At 52.7% G+C, this 13,500-nt stretch overlaps 3 protein-coding genes across 10 annotated transcripts; 1 reads left to right on the top strand and 2 right to left on the bottom strand.

Annotated features, from left to right (window-relative positions):
• Positions 1-18: 18 nt before the first annotated feature.
• sdf2 (stromal cell-derived factor 2) lies at positions 19-1,399 on the bottom strand. Its single transcript, XM_049742958.2, has 3 exons — positions 1,156-1,399; positions 679-875; positions 19-553 (listed from the first exon to the last, which is right to left on the bottom strand). The coding sequence occupies exons 1-3, from the start codon at positions 1,352-1,354 to the stop codon at positions 257-259; spliced, it is 693 nt and encodes a 230-aa protein (XP_049598915.1). The 5' UTR covers positions 1,355-1,399; the 3' UTR covers positions 19-256.
• A 118-nt stretch (positions 1,400-1,517) lies between these two features.
• supt6h (SPT6 homolog, histone chaperone and transcription elongation factor) lies at positions 1,518-11,748 on the top strand. 2 transcript variants are annotated; one of them, XM_049742693.2, is made up of 37 exons: positions 1,518-1,660; positions 2,440-2,550; positions 2,611-2,772; positions 2,890-2,960; positions 3,038-3,215; positions 3,346-3,427; positions 3,523-3,778; positions 3,885-3,986; positions 4,062-4,175; positions 4,272-4,361; positions 4,446-4,588; positions 4,654-4,799; positions 4,861-4,968; positions 5,048-5,328; positions 5,397-5,551; positions 5,618-5,813; positions 5,893-6,032; positions 6,116-6,233; positions 6,303-6,379; positions 6,461-6,596; positions 6,669-6,806; positions 6,910-7,077; positions 7,152-7,279; positions 7,350-7,557; positions 7,632-7,779; positions 7,876-8,018; positions 8,099-8,239; positions 8,303-8,498; positions 8,570-8,715; positions 8,777-8,869; positions 8,966-9,079; positions 9,176-9,300; positions 9,376-9,488; positions 9,568-9,651; positions 9,725-9,906; positions 9,983-10,212; positions 10,291-11,748. In XM_049742693.2, the coding sequence occupies exons 2-37, from the start codon at positions 2,451-2,453 to the stop codon at positions 10,496-10,498; spliced, it is 5,220 nt and encodes a 1,739-aa protein (XP_049598650.1). In that variant the 5' UTR covers positions 1,518-1,660; positions 2,440-2,450; the 3' UTR covers positions 10,499-11,748. The 2 variants fall into 2 exon arrangements, with proteins under 2 accessions (XP_049598650.1, XP_049598651.1); XM_049742694.2 differs by lacking the exon at positions 1,518-1,660 and adding an exon at positions 1,686-2,223.
• On the bottom strand, positions 11,086-13,334 carry LOC125982377 (ras-related protein Rab-34). 7 transcript variants are annotated; one of them, XM_049742917.2, is made up of 11 exons: positions 13,176-13,334; positions 12,829-12,959; positions 12,613-12,704; positions 12,348-12,413; positions 12,107-12,208; positions 11,952-12,016; positions 11,831-11,882; positions 11,597-11,678; positions 11,443-11,533; positions 11,270-11,377; positions 11,086-11,209 (listed from the first exon to the last, which is right to left on the bottom strand). In XM_049742917.2, the coding sequence occupies exons 2-11, from the start codon at positions 12,874-12,876 to the stop codon at positions 11,157-11,159; spliced, it is 759 nt and encodes a 252-aa protein (XP_049598874.1). In that variant the 5' UTR covers positions 12,877-12,959; positions 13,176-13,334; the 3' UTR covers positions 11,086-11,156. The 7 variants fall into 7 exon arrangements, with proteins under 7 accessions (XP_049598874.1, XP_049598872.1, XP_049598873.1 ...); XM_049742915.2 differs by having other exon boundaries at positions 11,831-12,016; XM_049742916.2 differs by having other exon boundaries at positions 11,443-11,678.
• Between the last annotated feature and the right edge of the window lie 166 nt (positions 13,335-13,500).

Below are 13,500 nucleotides of genomic sequence, written 5' to 3'. Positions count from 1 at the left end.
CGCTGCAAATCTTAAAAGTTGAATTTGAAGGATTTATTTGTGATGCACCTCACCAATGACAATAAATATCAGGGTGTGTGCGCACACGCATGCACTGGAATCCGATTGACATTCCACTCTACTGTAGTTCCCGAATGGTGCAAACGTTTTGTACTGAAGAGCACCCATCGTCCGAGAGGAAGTTGCCATGTGACAGGAAGTCCGTGAAGCCGAAACAATGCGGCGACGGGAAGTTTGCCGCTGACGAGGGAGGCGTTCAGAACTCGGTGTGCGTGTAGTCCCGCTGAGCGACGGGGAGCCCTTCGGTGGGCTTGATGAAGACACCCTCCATGGCCTTCCACAGGCTGTGCTGCCCGTGGCCAGCCATGGCGTGGACCTCCCTCTGGCCGCTGATGGGCCTCCCGTACTGTTCGCCCGTCACTGACAACGCCGCCTCGGTGGCTTTGTGGCGCAGGCGTACAGCCTCAGCGCGCTCCCACGCTTGCCCGCCACATTCCACCGTCCACTCGTCCAGGTGGTCGCCTTCACCCTCTTCGCCAAAAGCGCTCACTTCCTGTTAAGACATACCGCATATCAACCCAAAAAGTTTTTCTGTCTGTTTTTAAATTGAGACTTTGCCCAATACAATTAGTGGCATGAGAAGTGAAGCAGTCTACTGCTACTCTAGGGCGCCCCCACCTGGTTGGAGGACAGCGGTGAACTGAAATAATGGCTGTGCAGGTTGCGTCCCGTGTTGACGTGCGTGAGACGGATGTTTTGACCGCACTTGACGGGATTTCCTCGAAAGCAGGTGGCGTCGCGGGTGCCGCGCACGCTCCAGTAACTGTTACTGTCCTCCACGTTGGTCACACCCGTCACCGACTGCTGCCCGCTTCCTGGGTCACGCACCAACACACATAGGACACGTCAGAGCAAAGTGATCGGACGTTCGGCAACTGCGATGTTCTTCCAGCGTTATCTTGGCAACACGTCGGCGAAAGACGCTGGTTGGACACGTCATGCAAATCATTCAAGCGTCAAAGGGTCAAATGGCACTTGACAAATAAATAGGAATCAGAGCGGGTGACTTGTTTGTCGTCTTCTCAGTTCGGAAGACTTGTGACCACAAAATGACTTTTTAGGATGAAACGCAGGAGAGCACTTTTAATGACTAACCTGAGCCGTAGCGCACGTCATGCGAGTGAAGCCTCACGTTGTGTTTGACGTTTAGAAGTTTGAGCACAGAACCGCATGTGACAAAATTCAACTCCGAGCCGAGTGAGCTCCGGAACAAAATTGCCAAAAACACAAGATAAGGAAAAAGGCGAGCAAAAAGCACAAGCTTCACTGACTCCACTGAAGCCATCCTTCTCATCCTTCGGCAGCTCTTCTTCTTTTTTTCTTTTTCTTCTTCCTCTTCTTTGTCTTCGTGATATCACAGCGCTCCTAGTGGCGTCGAAGCAGAACTGCACTGGTCGCCCGGCCCGACATTGTTCTGTATGCAATGTGTGGATGAACCAGCAGGAGGCGGTAGCGTCTGGTTGAAAATACCTCATATTTCATTTCCGGCTTTCCGGAAGTCAACACGCTGTCCGCCATTTTTCTCCCAAGCGCACACAAAAACCCAGCGAGCAGGTTTTGTCCTCTTTTACCGAGCTTGTCACGGCAGCGAGACGGACGCGTAAGTCTTGGTTGCACGCTCGTTGTAGGCGTTGTGAAGCTAGCCAACGAGACCTCGACGTTGTCGCGGATGTTGTGCTTGGAGCTCATGCTAATGCTAACTAAGCGCGTTCGGTATTTCACTCGGACTGGAGGCCTCCTTTCTGCGTCTATATTTTTTTATTCTCACGTATTTAAATGTGACCTTCTGAGTTCCAACCTGAATTGGGGACCTGAGCGAGTCTAACAGATACTTAATTGGTTAGCTGCTCATTTTTTTAGCACGCGCTAACTCGCGGCTGCACTACCAAACAAGATTGATGCTTCGTACAAACCATCTTAAATATTTCAGCAAAAACAAACTACTCTTCTAATAATGTCAAGAAATCCACTCGTGATTTTGTCCGAGGGATGAGAACATGCTCGCGTGACGTGTTGTTGATGTTTTCCGCATTGCGACATCAACATCGCGTGCCGCTTCTCGCTTTGAATAGTCGTGGTTATTTTTGCCGTGACCGTCAACTCACCCCCGATTTTTACTTTTCCGTGAATCGTGCGAGAACTGCGGGTGCAAATTCTGCGTCGGTGAGTGTGCCAGTTTGTGGCCTAATACCTTCGCGTCTCCGTTTCAAGGCCAGTATTGTACTGTAATTATTTGTTATTATGGAAGTTTCCGATTTTTCTCTCAAATCGTATATTTTTTAATCTTGTATCTTCCAGTAGAAGAATCATTCTGCTTTATACAGTACAATGAGGTTCAACACCCTGTGATCAAATTTTAAATGATGTAATGTGTGACAGGGGCAGCAGTTATGTCGGACTTCATCGAGAGTGAGGCCGAGGAGTCCGAGGAGGAGTTTGAAGAGAAAGAGTTAAAGCCCAAGAAGACACAGAGGTTCATGGAGGATGATGGTGAGACACGTCTAATGTTGGGCTCGTGTGTGCGGGACACTCATGACATTTCCCCCACAGACGAGGAGGAAGAAGAGAACACTGAGGACCAGGACGAGCGAGGCAACTTGCGTGGGCTCATCGATGATGGCGATGAAGAAGAGGACACGGGAGGGCAAAAAAGTGCAAGTGGAGGTGATAGCGACTCGGAGGAGGAAGTCCGGCATCGCCGTAAGAAGCGAAGTGAGTTTGTGAAAGGTTTTGAGTGGGAGAAAAGAAAAAAAATAATTAAGATGTTGTCATTAAAACGGTAACTGGATAAAGCGGTAAAGTGTCTTCTGCCACTTTTTCTTTTGACAGATTACAATGACCTGGACGAGGACGATCTGGACCTCATTGAGGAAAACTTGGGTGTGAAAGTCAAGAGGAGGGTTAGCGTCTTTTTGTCCTCGCTCGGTTTCTCGCAAGGTGCCACAAGACTCAACTCGCTGCCGTTTGTACACCTCAGAAGAAGAAATACGACCGTGTGAAAACGCTGGACGATGACGACGACGACGATGAGAAGGACCTGATCGCCGACGAGATCTTTCACGGCGACGGAGACAGCGAGCAGGAGGAGGGCGAGGCCGTCCGCGAGCCTCTCCAGCAGGCAGGCGATGATGAGGAAGAAGAAGACGAGGAGTCGGGTAAAGCATGAATGTCTGATTGCGCAATCAGGTCCTGTTGTGGCCAAAATGGATCAGCAACCCAAGAGAATATAATATTATTTCTTGCGGCCAGAAATCCAGACATTGTTTTGTCTCTTGAATTCTATAGATATTGGCGACTTTATCGTGGATGATGATGGCCAGCCGATCACCAAAAAACGGGGCAAGAAGTTCTCCGGCTACACTGATGCGTGAGTGTTCTGTTCCGCAAGCCGGAACAAACTTAAGTTCTGTCCAAACGAGTCCACTTCATCTCGCTGAATTACCGCTCTTCGTCTTCCTACAGTGCCCTCCAGGAGGCGCAGGAGATCTTCGGCGGCGACTTTGACTTTGCTGAATTTGACGTCGACGCCTATGACCAGGGTGAGGAGGAGGAGGAGGACCAGGATGAAGAGGGCTGGGACCGGCCCAAGAAGCAGACCAAGAGGCGGCAGGGCCGAAAGAGCATCTTTGAGCTCTACGAGCCCAGTGAGCTGGAGAGCAGTCACATGACCGACCAGGACAACGAGATCCGCACCACCGACATGCCCGAGAGGTTCCAGGTGGACGATGCATTTGGTTTTGCTCTTTTGGGGCGTTTCGAAAAACAAGCAATAACGATTACAATCAGCGCTAACGTGTCCTTGGACGATCTCGTTTCCGTGGCAGCTGCGATCGATCGCCGTCAAACCAGCTGAGGACGAGGAGCTGGAGGAGGAAGCGGAGTGGATCTTCAGACACGGTTTCTCCACGCTCACCATTTCCATTCAGGTTTGTGACGCTCTTCTCCCGAAAGCCGCCGGCGGTCTTGTTCGGTTGACCCACACGCTCGTCGTCTGACAACAGGAGAGCGCCGATTATTTGGAGCGAGGGACGTCCACCAACTTCAGCCGCCAAGGCCCCAGTACCATTGCCAAAATCAAAGAGGCGCTCAACTTCATGAGGAATCAACAATTTGAGGTTTGTTCGGAGAAGCTGAGGAAGACACATGTTGACGCGGTTAACACAATAGACACTTCTTGAAATAATTTCTCGTTTTTTTTTTTTTTTTTGCAGGTTCCATTTATTGCATTCTACAGAAAAGAGTACGTGGAACCAGAGCTGAACATCAATGACCTGTGGAAGGTGTGGCAGTGGGATGAAAAGGTAACCTAGTTGGACTCTTCAAATCCCCTCCTGATCTTCTATGTCCGCCATCTTGGATTCATGGGCATGTTTTCCCTCCACCAGTGGACTCAGTTGAAGACCCGCAAGCAGAACCTTTCGCGACTCTTTCAAAAGATGCAGTCCTACCAGTTTGAGCAGATCTCTGCCGACCCCGACAAACCTTTGGCTGACGGGATACGCCCGCTGGACACGGCCGACATGGAGAGGTCTGTGCGATTGCATCCTGCTGTCTTCTTGGTTTGTAAGCACGTGTGTGTCGTTGTTGCCGCAGGCTGAAGGACGTCCAGACGCTGGAAGAGCTCGGTGACGTGTACAACCACTTCCTGCTCTACTACGGCCGAGATATTCCCAAGATGCAGAACGCCGCCAAGGCCAGCAAGAAGAGGCTCCGCAAGATCAATCAAGTCACAGAAGACGGTAGGTGAGAAGTTTTTACAGAGAGATCAGCCGAGACTTGATTTGTAAGCTCCTTTTGAAGGTGAGGAGGAGGAAGTGGAGGTAGAAGAAGAGGAGGAGCAGAAGGGTCCAGATCTCAAGCTGGCGTCTCGCAGGGACATGTACAGCATCTGCCAAAGCGTGGGCCTCGGTACGTCTACTTTTCTGGTTTCCTTTGAGATGGTTTTCCCCTCGTGCCGGGCTTCAAGGTCTTTCCTCCTGGATTGCAGACGGCCTGGCCAAAAAGTTCGGCCTGACGCCTGAGCAGTTTGGCGAGAATCTGCGAGACAGCTACCAGCGGCACGAGACGGAGCAGTTCCCCGCCGAGCCCATGGAGCTGGCCAAAGACTACGTGTGCAGCCAGTTCCCCGGCCCGGAGGCCGTCCTGGAGGGCACCCGTTACATGGTGGCCATGCAGATCGCCCGCGAGCCTTTGGTCCGACACGTGCTGCGCCAGACCTTCCAAGAGAGAGCCAAGATCAACATCAAGCCCACCAAGAAGGGCAAAAAGGTCACACGCGCTCACACACGCACGCTCTCATGTACGGTTTTAACGTCTTTTGATATCCGCCCGCGCAGGATGTGGACGAGGCCCACTTTGCCTACTCCTTCAAGTACCTGAAGAACAAGGCGGTGAAGGAGCTCAGCGGGGATCAGTTCCTGAAAATGTGCTTGGCTGAGACCGAGGGCCTGCTCTCCATTGACATCTGCATCGACCTCGTTGGAGTCAAAGGGTAAGAAAAAGAAAGACGCCAAGACGGCGAGCTCTTCTGACCGGCTCGGTCTCGCTCCCTTCCCAGGTACGCAGGAGACCAGACCTACTTTGACGAGATCAAGCAGTTCTACTACCGAGACGAGTTCAGCCATCAAGTGCAGGAGTGGAACCGTCAGCGCACCTTGGCCATCGAGAGATCCCTCAACCAGTTCCTCTACCCTCAGATGGCCAAAGAGCTTAAGAGCAAGCTCCTCGCTGAAGCCAAAGAGAGCATCGTACGGGTATGCTGACGTTATTCGAATGATCTCAATCCACGATGTCCTGTACAAATCGAATGACTTCTTATTTTTCTTTCCGCAGTCGTGCTGCCGTCGACTGTACAACTGGTTGAAGGTGTCTCCTTACAGGCCAGACCAGCAGTTGGAGGAAGATGACGACCTGATGGACGAGAGTCAGGGCAAAGGCATCAGGGTGCTGGGAGTGGCCTACTCACCCAGCAGGTACACGGTGACGCCGACGTACAGTCAACTCTGGAGGATGGATGGATGTTCTCGCTGCAGTGACACGTTTCCCCCTTTGACAGAGACACGCCCGTCTTCTGCGCGCTGATCAATGGCGAAGGCGAGGTGGCGGACTTTCTGCGCCTGCCCTACTTCATGAAGAGGAGGAACGCCTTCAGGGAGGACGAGCGAGAGAAGAAGGTGCGTGAGCAAGTCACGTGTGCTCACCGTGTGCGTTTGAGCGTCGCTCACTAGTGTCGTCAACTTCAGGCCAACGATATTGAGAGCCTCAAGAGGTTTTTGTCCAGCAAGAAGCCTCACGTGGTCGCCGTGGCTGGTGAAAACCGGTAAGACTTCTCTCTCTTTCTTCCAAAAGTGGTGGTCTGTATTTCAACGAGGACCTTTTTGTGACCATGTGATGCATGCAGGGACGCTCAGATGATCATAGAGGACATCAAGAGGACCATCAGCGAGCTGGAGCAGGAGTCGTCGCTGCCCTCCGTCGGCGTGGAGCTGGTCGACAACGAGCTGGGCACGCTCTACATGAACAGTAAAAAGTCCGAGGTGAGCCGTCCCGCCCGGGCCTTGGCGGCAATTTGGGTTCCCGTTTGACACACCCCCTGCGGTCCCACGCAGACGGACTTTCGGGATTACCCACCATTGCTGCGCCAGGCTGTGTCCATTGCCAGGAAGATTCAAGATCCTCTGGTGGAGTACGCACAGGTCTGCAGCTCTGATGAAGACATCATCTGCCTCAAGCTGCATCCCCTACAGGTGAGCCGGGGGTCCCGTCCGCTGGGAGGTTCTGTGATGCCGCACAAAATATATCATACGCAACAATCGACGGCGTTCGTTAAAAAGTCTGCTTGGATCTCAGGAACACGTGGTAAAGGAGGACCTGCTCTCCGCTCTCTATTGCGAGTTCATCAATCGGGTCAACGAGGTGGGCGTGGATGTGAACCGGGCCATCGCTCACCCTCACACTCAGAGTTTGGTCCAGTACGTGTGCGGTCTGGGCCCGAGGAAGGGCTCGCACTTGATCAAGGTTGGTGTGGGTCTTCTGAGGCTTCTCTGGCCCTCCGCTCTGAGTCCTGACCAGCGTCCTGTTGCTCTGAGCAGATTCTGAAGCAGAACAACACGCGTCTGGAGAACAGAACCCAGCTGGTCACAATGTGTCACATGGGGCCAAAGGTCTTCATCAACTGTGCAGGTTTCATCAAGATCGACACGGCGTCGCTCGGAGACAGGTCTGCGTGTGATCCCAGTCGTCACGCCGCCCAAGTCTTCTGCGCGACTCATCTCCGTTTACTTCTGCAGCACCGATTCCTACATCGAGGTCCTAGATGGTTCTCGCGTCCACCCCGAGACATACGAGTGGGCTCGCAAGATGGCCGTGGATGCGCTGGAGTACGACGAATCCGCCGAGGACGCCAACCCGGCCGGCGCCCTGGAGGAGATCTTGGAGAACCCCGAAAGGCTCAAAGATCTCGACCTGGACGCCTTTGCCGAGGAGCTGGAGAGACAGGTCGGTGCTCGCTTCTCGCCCGGCCTGCGGGCTCCCTGGACGGCGGCTGTCCTCACGTCCTCTCTCGTCTGCAGGGTTACGGCAACAAGGGCATCACGCTGTATGACATCAGAGCTGAGCTGAGCTGCAGGTACAAAGACCTGCGGGTCCCCTACAGAGTCCCCAACACGGAGGAGGTCTTCAACCTGCTCACTAAGGAGACACCAGAGACCTTCTATATTGGTGAGATAATCAAATTGCTTACACCAGACGCCACACCACATGTGAAATGAGTGTCATTCGGTGATGTTTCTCCTGATATCATGCTTTGGCCTCCAGGTAAGCTGATCACCAGCATAGTGACTGGCATCGCTCACCGGCGCCCCCAGGGGGAGAGCTATGATCAGGCCATCCGTAATGACGCCACCGGCCTGTGGCAGTGTCCCTTCTGCCAGCAAGACAACTTCCCCGAGCTCAGCGAGGTACTATCGGGCGCCTCTTCCCCTGACTTGACGGAAAACCACGTGCTTGCTCTCTGATCTCACCGTGTGTGTATCTGCAGGTGTGGAACCACTTCGATAGCGGCTCCTGTCCCGGGCAGGCCATCGGGGTGCGGTCTAGACTGGACAACGGCGTGCAGGGATTCATTCCCACCAAGTTCCTGAGCGACAAAGTGGTGAAACACCCCGAGGAGAGAGTGAAGGTGAGATGTTTGTTTCCACCTGCTTTTTTGTGTCAGCGCTCACAATTGCGGCTCCTCCTTCAGGTGGGCATGACGGTTCACTGTCGCATCATGAAGATCGACATCGAGAAGTTCAGCGTGGACCTCACGTGTCGCACCTCCGACCTCTCGGACAAGGCCAACGAGTGGAAGCTTCCCAAAGACACCTACTACGACTTTGACGCCGAATCTGAAGATCTCAAGCTGGAGGAGGAGCTGAAGAAGAAACAGCAGCGCACGCGTCAGTTGGTAGAAGAGATCTTTGGTGTCGCCCATCTGAGTTGAACTAACTCTCCGGCTTTCTCTCTGCAGCGTACATCAAGCGGGTCATCGCTCACCCCAACTTTCACAACATCAGCTTCAACCAGGCTGAGAAGATGATGGAGTCCCTGGACCAGGGAGACCTGATCATCAGGCCCAGCAGCAAGGGAGAGAACCACCTCACTGTCACCTGGAAGGTAAGAAGAAGGAGGAGGAGACGCTTGAACACTCGCAAACCTCTCTTTATACTTTTGCCAGGTGGCTGACGGCATCTACCAACATGTGGATGTGAGAGAAGAAGGCAAAGAGAACGCCTTCAGCTTAGGACATACGCTCTGGATCAATAGTGAGGTAGGCTGACATGAGGAGACTCTCATCTCAATTTACGACGTCATTGGTGGAGCCTTGTGTTGGTTGTTTTTCTAATGAGCGACTGGATCCTTGCAGGAATTTGAAGACCTGGATGAAATCACAGCACGCTTCATTCAACCCATGGCGTCGTTCGCTCGGGACCTGCTGAGCCACAAATACTTTCAAGATTGTAACGGCGGAAGCAAGGAGGCGAGTTGTGTTGGCAAAAAAAAAAAGATGGCTGCCACTCTGTCTAAACGTGACCATTGATGAGCTCGTAGTCATGAGCTGCTCTTGCGTTGACAGAAAATGGAGGAGCTGCTGGTCAGGACCAAAAGGGAGAAGCCCACTTTCATTCCGTATTTTGTGTCTGCGTGTAAAGCTTTGCCTGGAAAGTTCCTGCTAGGCTACCAACCTCGAGGAAAGCCACGGTCGGTGATCATCTCAACAAGACATTGCGCAATCGGTCAGCGTCACTTAAGACGCCATTCTCGGCCTGTCCACAGGGTGGAGTACGTGACCATCACCCCGGATGGCTTCAGGTACCGCTCGCAGATCTTTCCCTCAGTCAACGGCTTGTTCCGCTGGTTTAAGGACCACTACCAGGAGCCTGTTCCAGGTATTTTGATGAGCGTTTTACTCTCAGAAGAGGACACACAGTTGGATTGGCAAGTTCTTACGATCATGTTCTCTTGAAGGCATCACACCCACCAACAGCAACAGCAGCCGCACACGCACGCCCGCCTCGCTCAACGCCACGCCGGCCAACATCAACATCGCCGGTGAGTCTCGTAATCTTCCTCGCCGCGTCTCGGAAAAACTCGTCGTCAACCCGGTGGCACTTTCTCTCCGCAGACCTGACGCGAGCCGTTAACTCGCTCCCGCGAAACATGACCTCGCAGATGTTCAACGCCATCGCCGCCGTCACTGGTCAGGGCCAGAACCAGAACCCCAACTCCACACCGGCCCAGTGGGGATCCAGCCAATACGGATACGGAGGCAGCACTGGAGGAGGCGGCAGCTCCTCGGCTTATCACGTTAGTGCGGCAACCCGGTCTTTGTGCGTGTATGTGTCAACTGACGTGTCCGTCCGTGGTCCATCCGCCTATGCAGGTGTTTGCCACGCCCCAGCAGCCAATCGCCACACCCTTGATGACACCAAGCTACTCATTCACTACGCCCAGCCAGCAGAACATGGGCACGCCACAGTACCCGGGCTCCACCCCCCAGTCCACGCACGCGCACCACAACCACCACAGCAGCCACCACGGTCACGGGTCGGGCACGCCGGGCTCAACCGTGTCGTCGTCGCGGGGCCGGACTCCTCAGCAGCAGCAGCCAAAGTAAGTCACTCGGGGACAATACAAAACAAACGTCTTCCGTACGGTTGGCGCTTAACCTAAATCTTCCATCGTCTGCAGGCCAAGCAGTAGCGGAAGCGGCGGCGGCTCCACCGCCGCAGTGGACTGGGGCAAGATGGCCGAGCAGTGGCTGAAAGAGAAAGAGGCCGAAGGTCGGAAGAAGACTCAGAGAATGACCCCGCGACCTTCACCCAGCCCCATGATCGAGAGCACCCCCATGTCCATCGCCGGGGACGCCACGCCCCTGCTGGACGAGATGGACCGGTAGGGCGCCCGGACGGGCGTTGGCGTTACCCTATGACCCCGCTCCCCCTCCCATCCGCTACCGCCCACACAGTGTTCTCTGCGTGTACAAAATGGACCTGCTGTCAGGCGGGCTGACCCCGTTGGTTTGCCTCGTTTTTAGTTAGGGATGAAGGGGGCAGGGCCCACCACGGCCAGAAAACATCTGCGCTCGTGATCGACGGCTCTTAGCCACACCCACCGGGCGAGCGACCCTCTGTATAGAACAAATAAAGACAACTGGGGTTTTTTTTTTTTCTCCCTGGTGGACTCTTCTAAGCCTCCACTGTGCGCATCTATCACATACGCTCGCCGTCGTGTGCGGAGGGTCGCCGTGAGGGAGGACCTGAAGGTCAAGGACGATCGCGTACTCATCTTGTGCGCATCCTAAAATCCCATGAGTGTCTCTTGAAAGTTGAGTTGTAAAGGAAGCGCAAGCTTCTTCTGCAAACAATCATTCCTTTATTTGCCCGCCAGAAGGAAGGCGTGATGTCATGACTGTCATGAGATGTCCGATTAGTCACGCTGCAGCACATGACGCGTGCGCTAAGCCAACAATCCACACGTGGGAAACACTTTTGACAACTTTATTGAAACGCCCAACTCTTCGCCGTTGTGCTCTGGCATCGTGACGTCTTCTCACGTCAACAGCAGTTAGCCTTCCTCCCGCGTTTGTCCTTCGGGCCGCTCGTTATCTCTGACGACAAACCACGTCAGTACAGGAGTAGAGAAGAAAGCCGTCGTGCTAGCGACTCACTGATGACGTCGGCCCCGTCCCTCGCCGCGCTTTTCTCCAGCTCGGCCAGGACGTTAGCCTCGAAGGTCAAAGAGGCCACGCGGAGGAAAAAATCTCTCACGCCGTCTCCTGTGGCCAACATACGATCATTTGAATGTCACGTTGACGCTTCGTGAGGTTTGAATACGTCGCACCTGACTTGGCCGACACGGCCCAATACTCTGCCTGGATCTCCTCCGACATTCGGACGGCTTCCTGTTCAACCTGAGCCAGCTGCTCTGGAGACTGACAAGAAAAAAAAACATCACTTGAGGACACAATAGTTTGTGTGAAAGGTTCTTCACCCACGCTGAGGTCCTTCTTGGTGCCCACAAGGAAGAGAAGAACACTGGATGGGTCGTTCTCCTTCATGGCGTCCTCCAGCCACTCCCTGCACGTGCACACAAACTTGTTTTCTGTAGTCATAGGACAGAATTAAAGGCACCTTGCTTTTGTCCCTCTCCTTGATTTCCCGTTGACTTAATTATGAAGACACATCAACAATCATGTTCATGCTTGAATACATCCAGAAGTTCCTCTCACCTGGCGTGGTCTAAGGAGTTTGCTTTGCTCAAGTCGAACACCACAATGATGGCTGTGGGTGCAACACACACACAAGAACATGTTGGATTTGGAGATGAAGATGGCGAGGAGCCTCCCTGACCTTGAGCTCCTCTGTAGTATGTGGAGGCAATACACTTGAAGCGTTCCTGGCCCGCTGTGTCCCATCTGTAATGCATGGTGCCAGTTTTCTAAGAGGTCCCTCAAGGCTCCATACTCTGCCCCTTCCTCTTTATTGATGGCACACGACATACTCACAGCTGCAAGCTGAAGGGGACGCCGAGTACCTGGAAACGTTCCATGTCAAAATCCACACCGATGGTGGCTTTGTAGTTCTTGTTGAAGGCTCCTCTGGAGAACCTTTCAGGAACAATATCAATTTTTAGTACTTGCATGTGATGGGTCAGCAGAAGTGAAAGTTTGTTTTTGATTGTGGTGCTGAAGGTCCAGATGCCAAATGCGACTCCCATCAGTGTGGAATTGTGGAACAGCTTCTTACCTGCTGACCAGACAAGTTTTCCCGACCGAGACATCGCCCACCACGATAACTTTAGCGACATTGAAGCTGCAAAAGAGCAGGATGGACATGAAAGCTGGAAACGTGACCAAGTTCATTTCAGAACTTATTTTATCTTCTAAACAAAATTTTTGGACCACAAACTGCAAGTCTTGGCATTCACTTACCTTTCAAGAGATGAAAACATGGATGATCAAATGGCAGATGTGCCAAACACACAAGCATTTAGCGTGACCTTTAACCTTACCTGACGGTATCTTCCCTCGGCGTCTGACATGCGGCCTTCACCAGAGGATGGAAAACCTCTTTGGTCTGCAGCGCCGCATTGGGACTGAAACACTGACGTGACATCATCACGCCACATTGTTATTACATCATTGTAACATTATTAAAATGTTGTGTTGTATTTTTAGTGCATTGTTGCATTTTTAGTTTGGCTGTTATTACATTGTGCGCTTGTCACCTTGGGCATATGTGTTATGATTCGGTCGCTCTTGGGTGGAGGCAACATGACGTGACAGTAGATCCACCTGCAAACTTCTGCACGTCCACGCAGATGTCCAGGTGGGCACTGCAGGTCACTTTACTCAAATACTAGATCAAATGACATTTTTTTAGTTGCAAAGTTTGACAATGAGCGACCATTCTGAGGTTCGGGGTTCAGTGTTGTGATCCCTGACCCCCACCAAACCTCTTCCTGTGGACCCCCCCCGCCCCCTCCCATTGCCGAAAGTCAACTTCACATAAATCATTTTTCAGGACGATCATGTTGAGCAATGTAAAATGGATGATAAAAAAGAAAAAGTTTACCTGAAGGCTGAAGCTATCGGTCGCTGAGGAAGAAGATGAAAAGTGATGTTTGCGGAGAAAACTAAACCGGAGCAGCTGACGGCACAAAATCAAGTCAGGAGACTTCCCTCGCAATCAAATCAATTCACTCCTTACAGGAAAACAGCAAACAGCGCCGCTGTGTGGCTGGAGCGAGAACCAGCACATCGATGAGGGCGCGTTCTGTACTGCCATACGGGGACTTGTGACGTCATATACATGCGACATCCTGGCTATTAAATAAGCACAGTTGTCGCGCTTTCGGTCTTTCCTGCTTGAGCTGTGCGGGTATTCAGTCAAGCTGGCT

Source organism: Syngnathus scovelli, chromosome 15 (genome assembly GCF_024217435.2).
Source record: "Syngnathus scovelli strain Florida chromosome 15, RoL_Ssco_1.2, whole genome shotgun sequence".
In the NCBI taxonomy this organism is placed as follows: domain Eukaryota; kingdom Metazoa; phylum Chordata; class Actinopteri; order Syngnathiformes; family Syngnathidae; genus Syngnathus; species Syngnathus scovelli.
Note: the sequence above shows the minus strand (reverse complement) of the source record. Positions and strands in the feature narration are given on the sequence as shown.

Excerpts from the sequence above, each read along its gene's own strand:
- supt6h (XM_049742693.2), top strand. The coding sequence starts at position 2,451 with ATGTCGGACTTCATCGAGAGTGAGGCCGAGGAGTCCGAGGAGGAGTTT. Across the intron at positions 4,176-4,271 it reads TGAGGAATCAACAATTTGAG|GTTCCATTTATTGCATTCTA; the intron begins GTTTGTTCGGAG and ends TTTTTTTTGCAG. Across the intron at positions 8,019-8,098 it reads ACTTCCCCGAGCTCAGCGAG|GTGTGGAACCACTTCGATAG; the intron begins GTACTATCGGGC and ends GTGTATCTGCAG.
- LOC125982377 (XM_049742914.2), bottom strand. The coding sequence starts at position 12,876 with ATGTTGCCTCCACCCAAGAGCGACCGAATCATAACACATATGCCCAAG. Across the intron at positions 12,705-12,828 it reads TCATAACACATATGCCCAAG|TGTTTCAGTCCCAATGCGGC; the intron begins GTGACAAGCGCA and ends ATGTCACGTCAG. Across the intron at positions 12,017-12,106 it reads GTCCCCTTCAGCTTGCAGCT|ATGGGACACAGCGGGCCAGG; the intron begins GTGAGTATGTCG and ends CATGCATTACAG.
- sdf2 (XM_049742958.2), bottom strand. The coding sequence starts at position 1,354 with ATGAGAAGGATGGCTTCAGTGGAGTCAGTGAAGCTTGTGCTTTTTGCT. Across the intron at positions 876-1,155 it reads TGACGTGCGCTACGGCTCAG|GAAGCGGGCAGCAGTCGGTG; the intron begins GTTAGTCATTAA and ends TGCGTGACCCAG. Across the intron at positions 554-678 it reads CACCGCTGTCCTCCAACCAG|GAAGTGAGCGCTTTTGGCGA; the intron begins GTGGGGGCGCCC and ends ATGTCTTAACAG.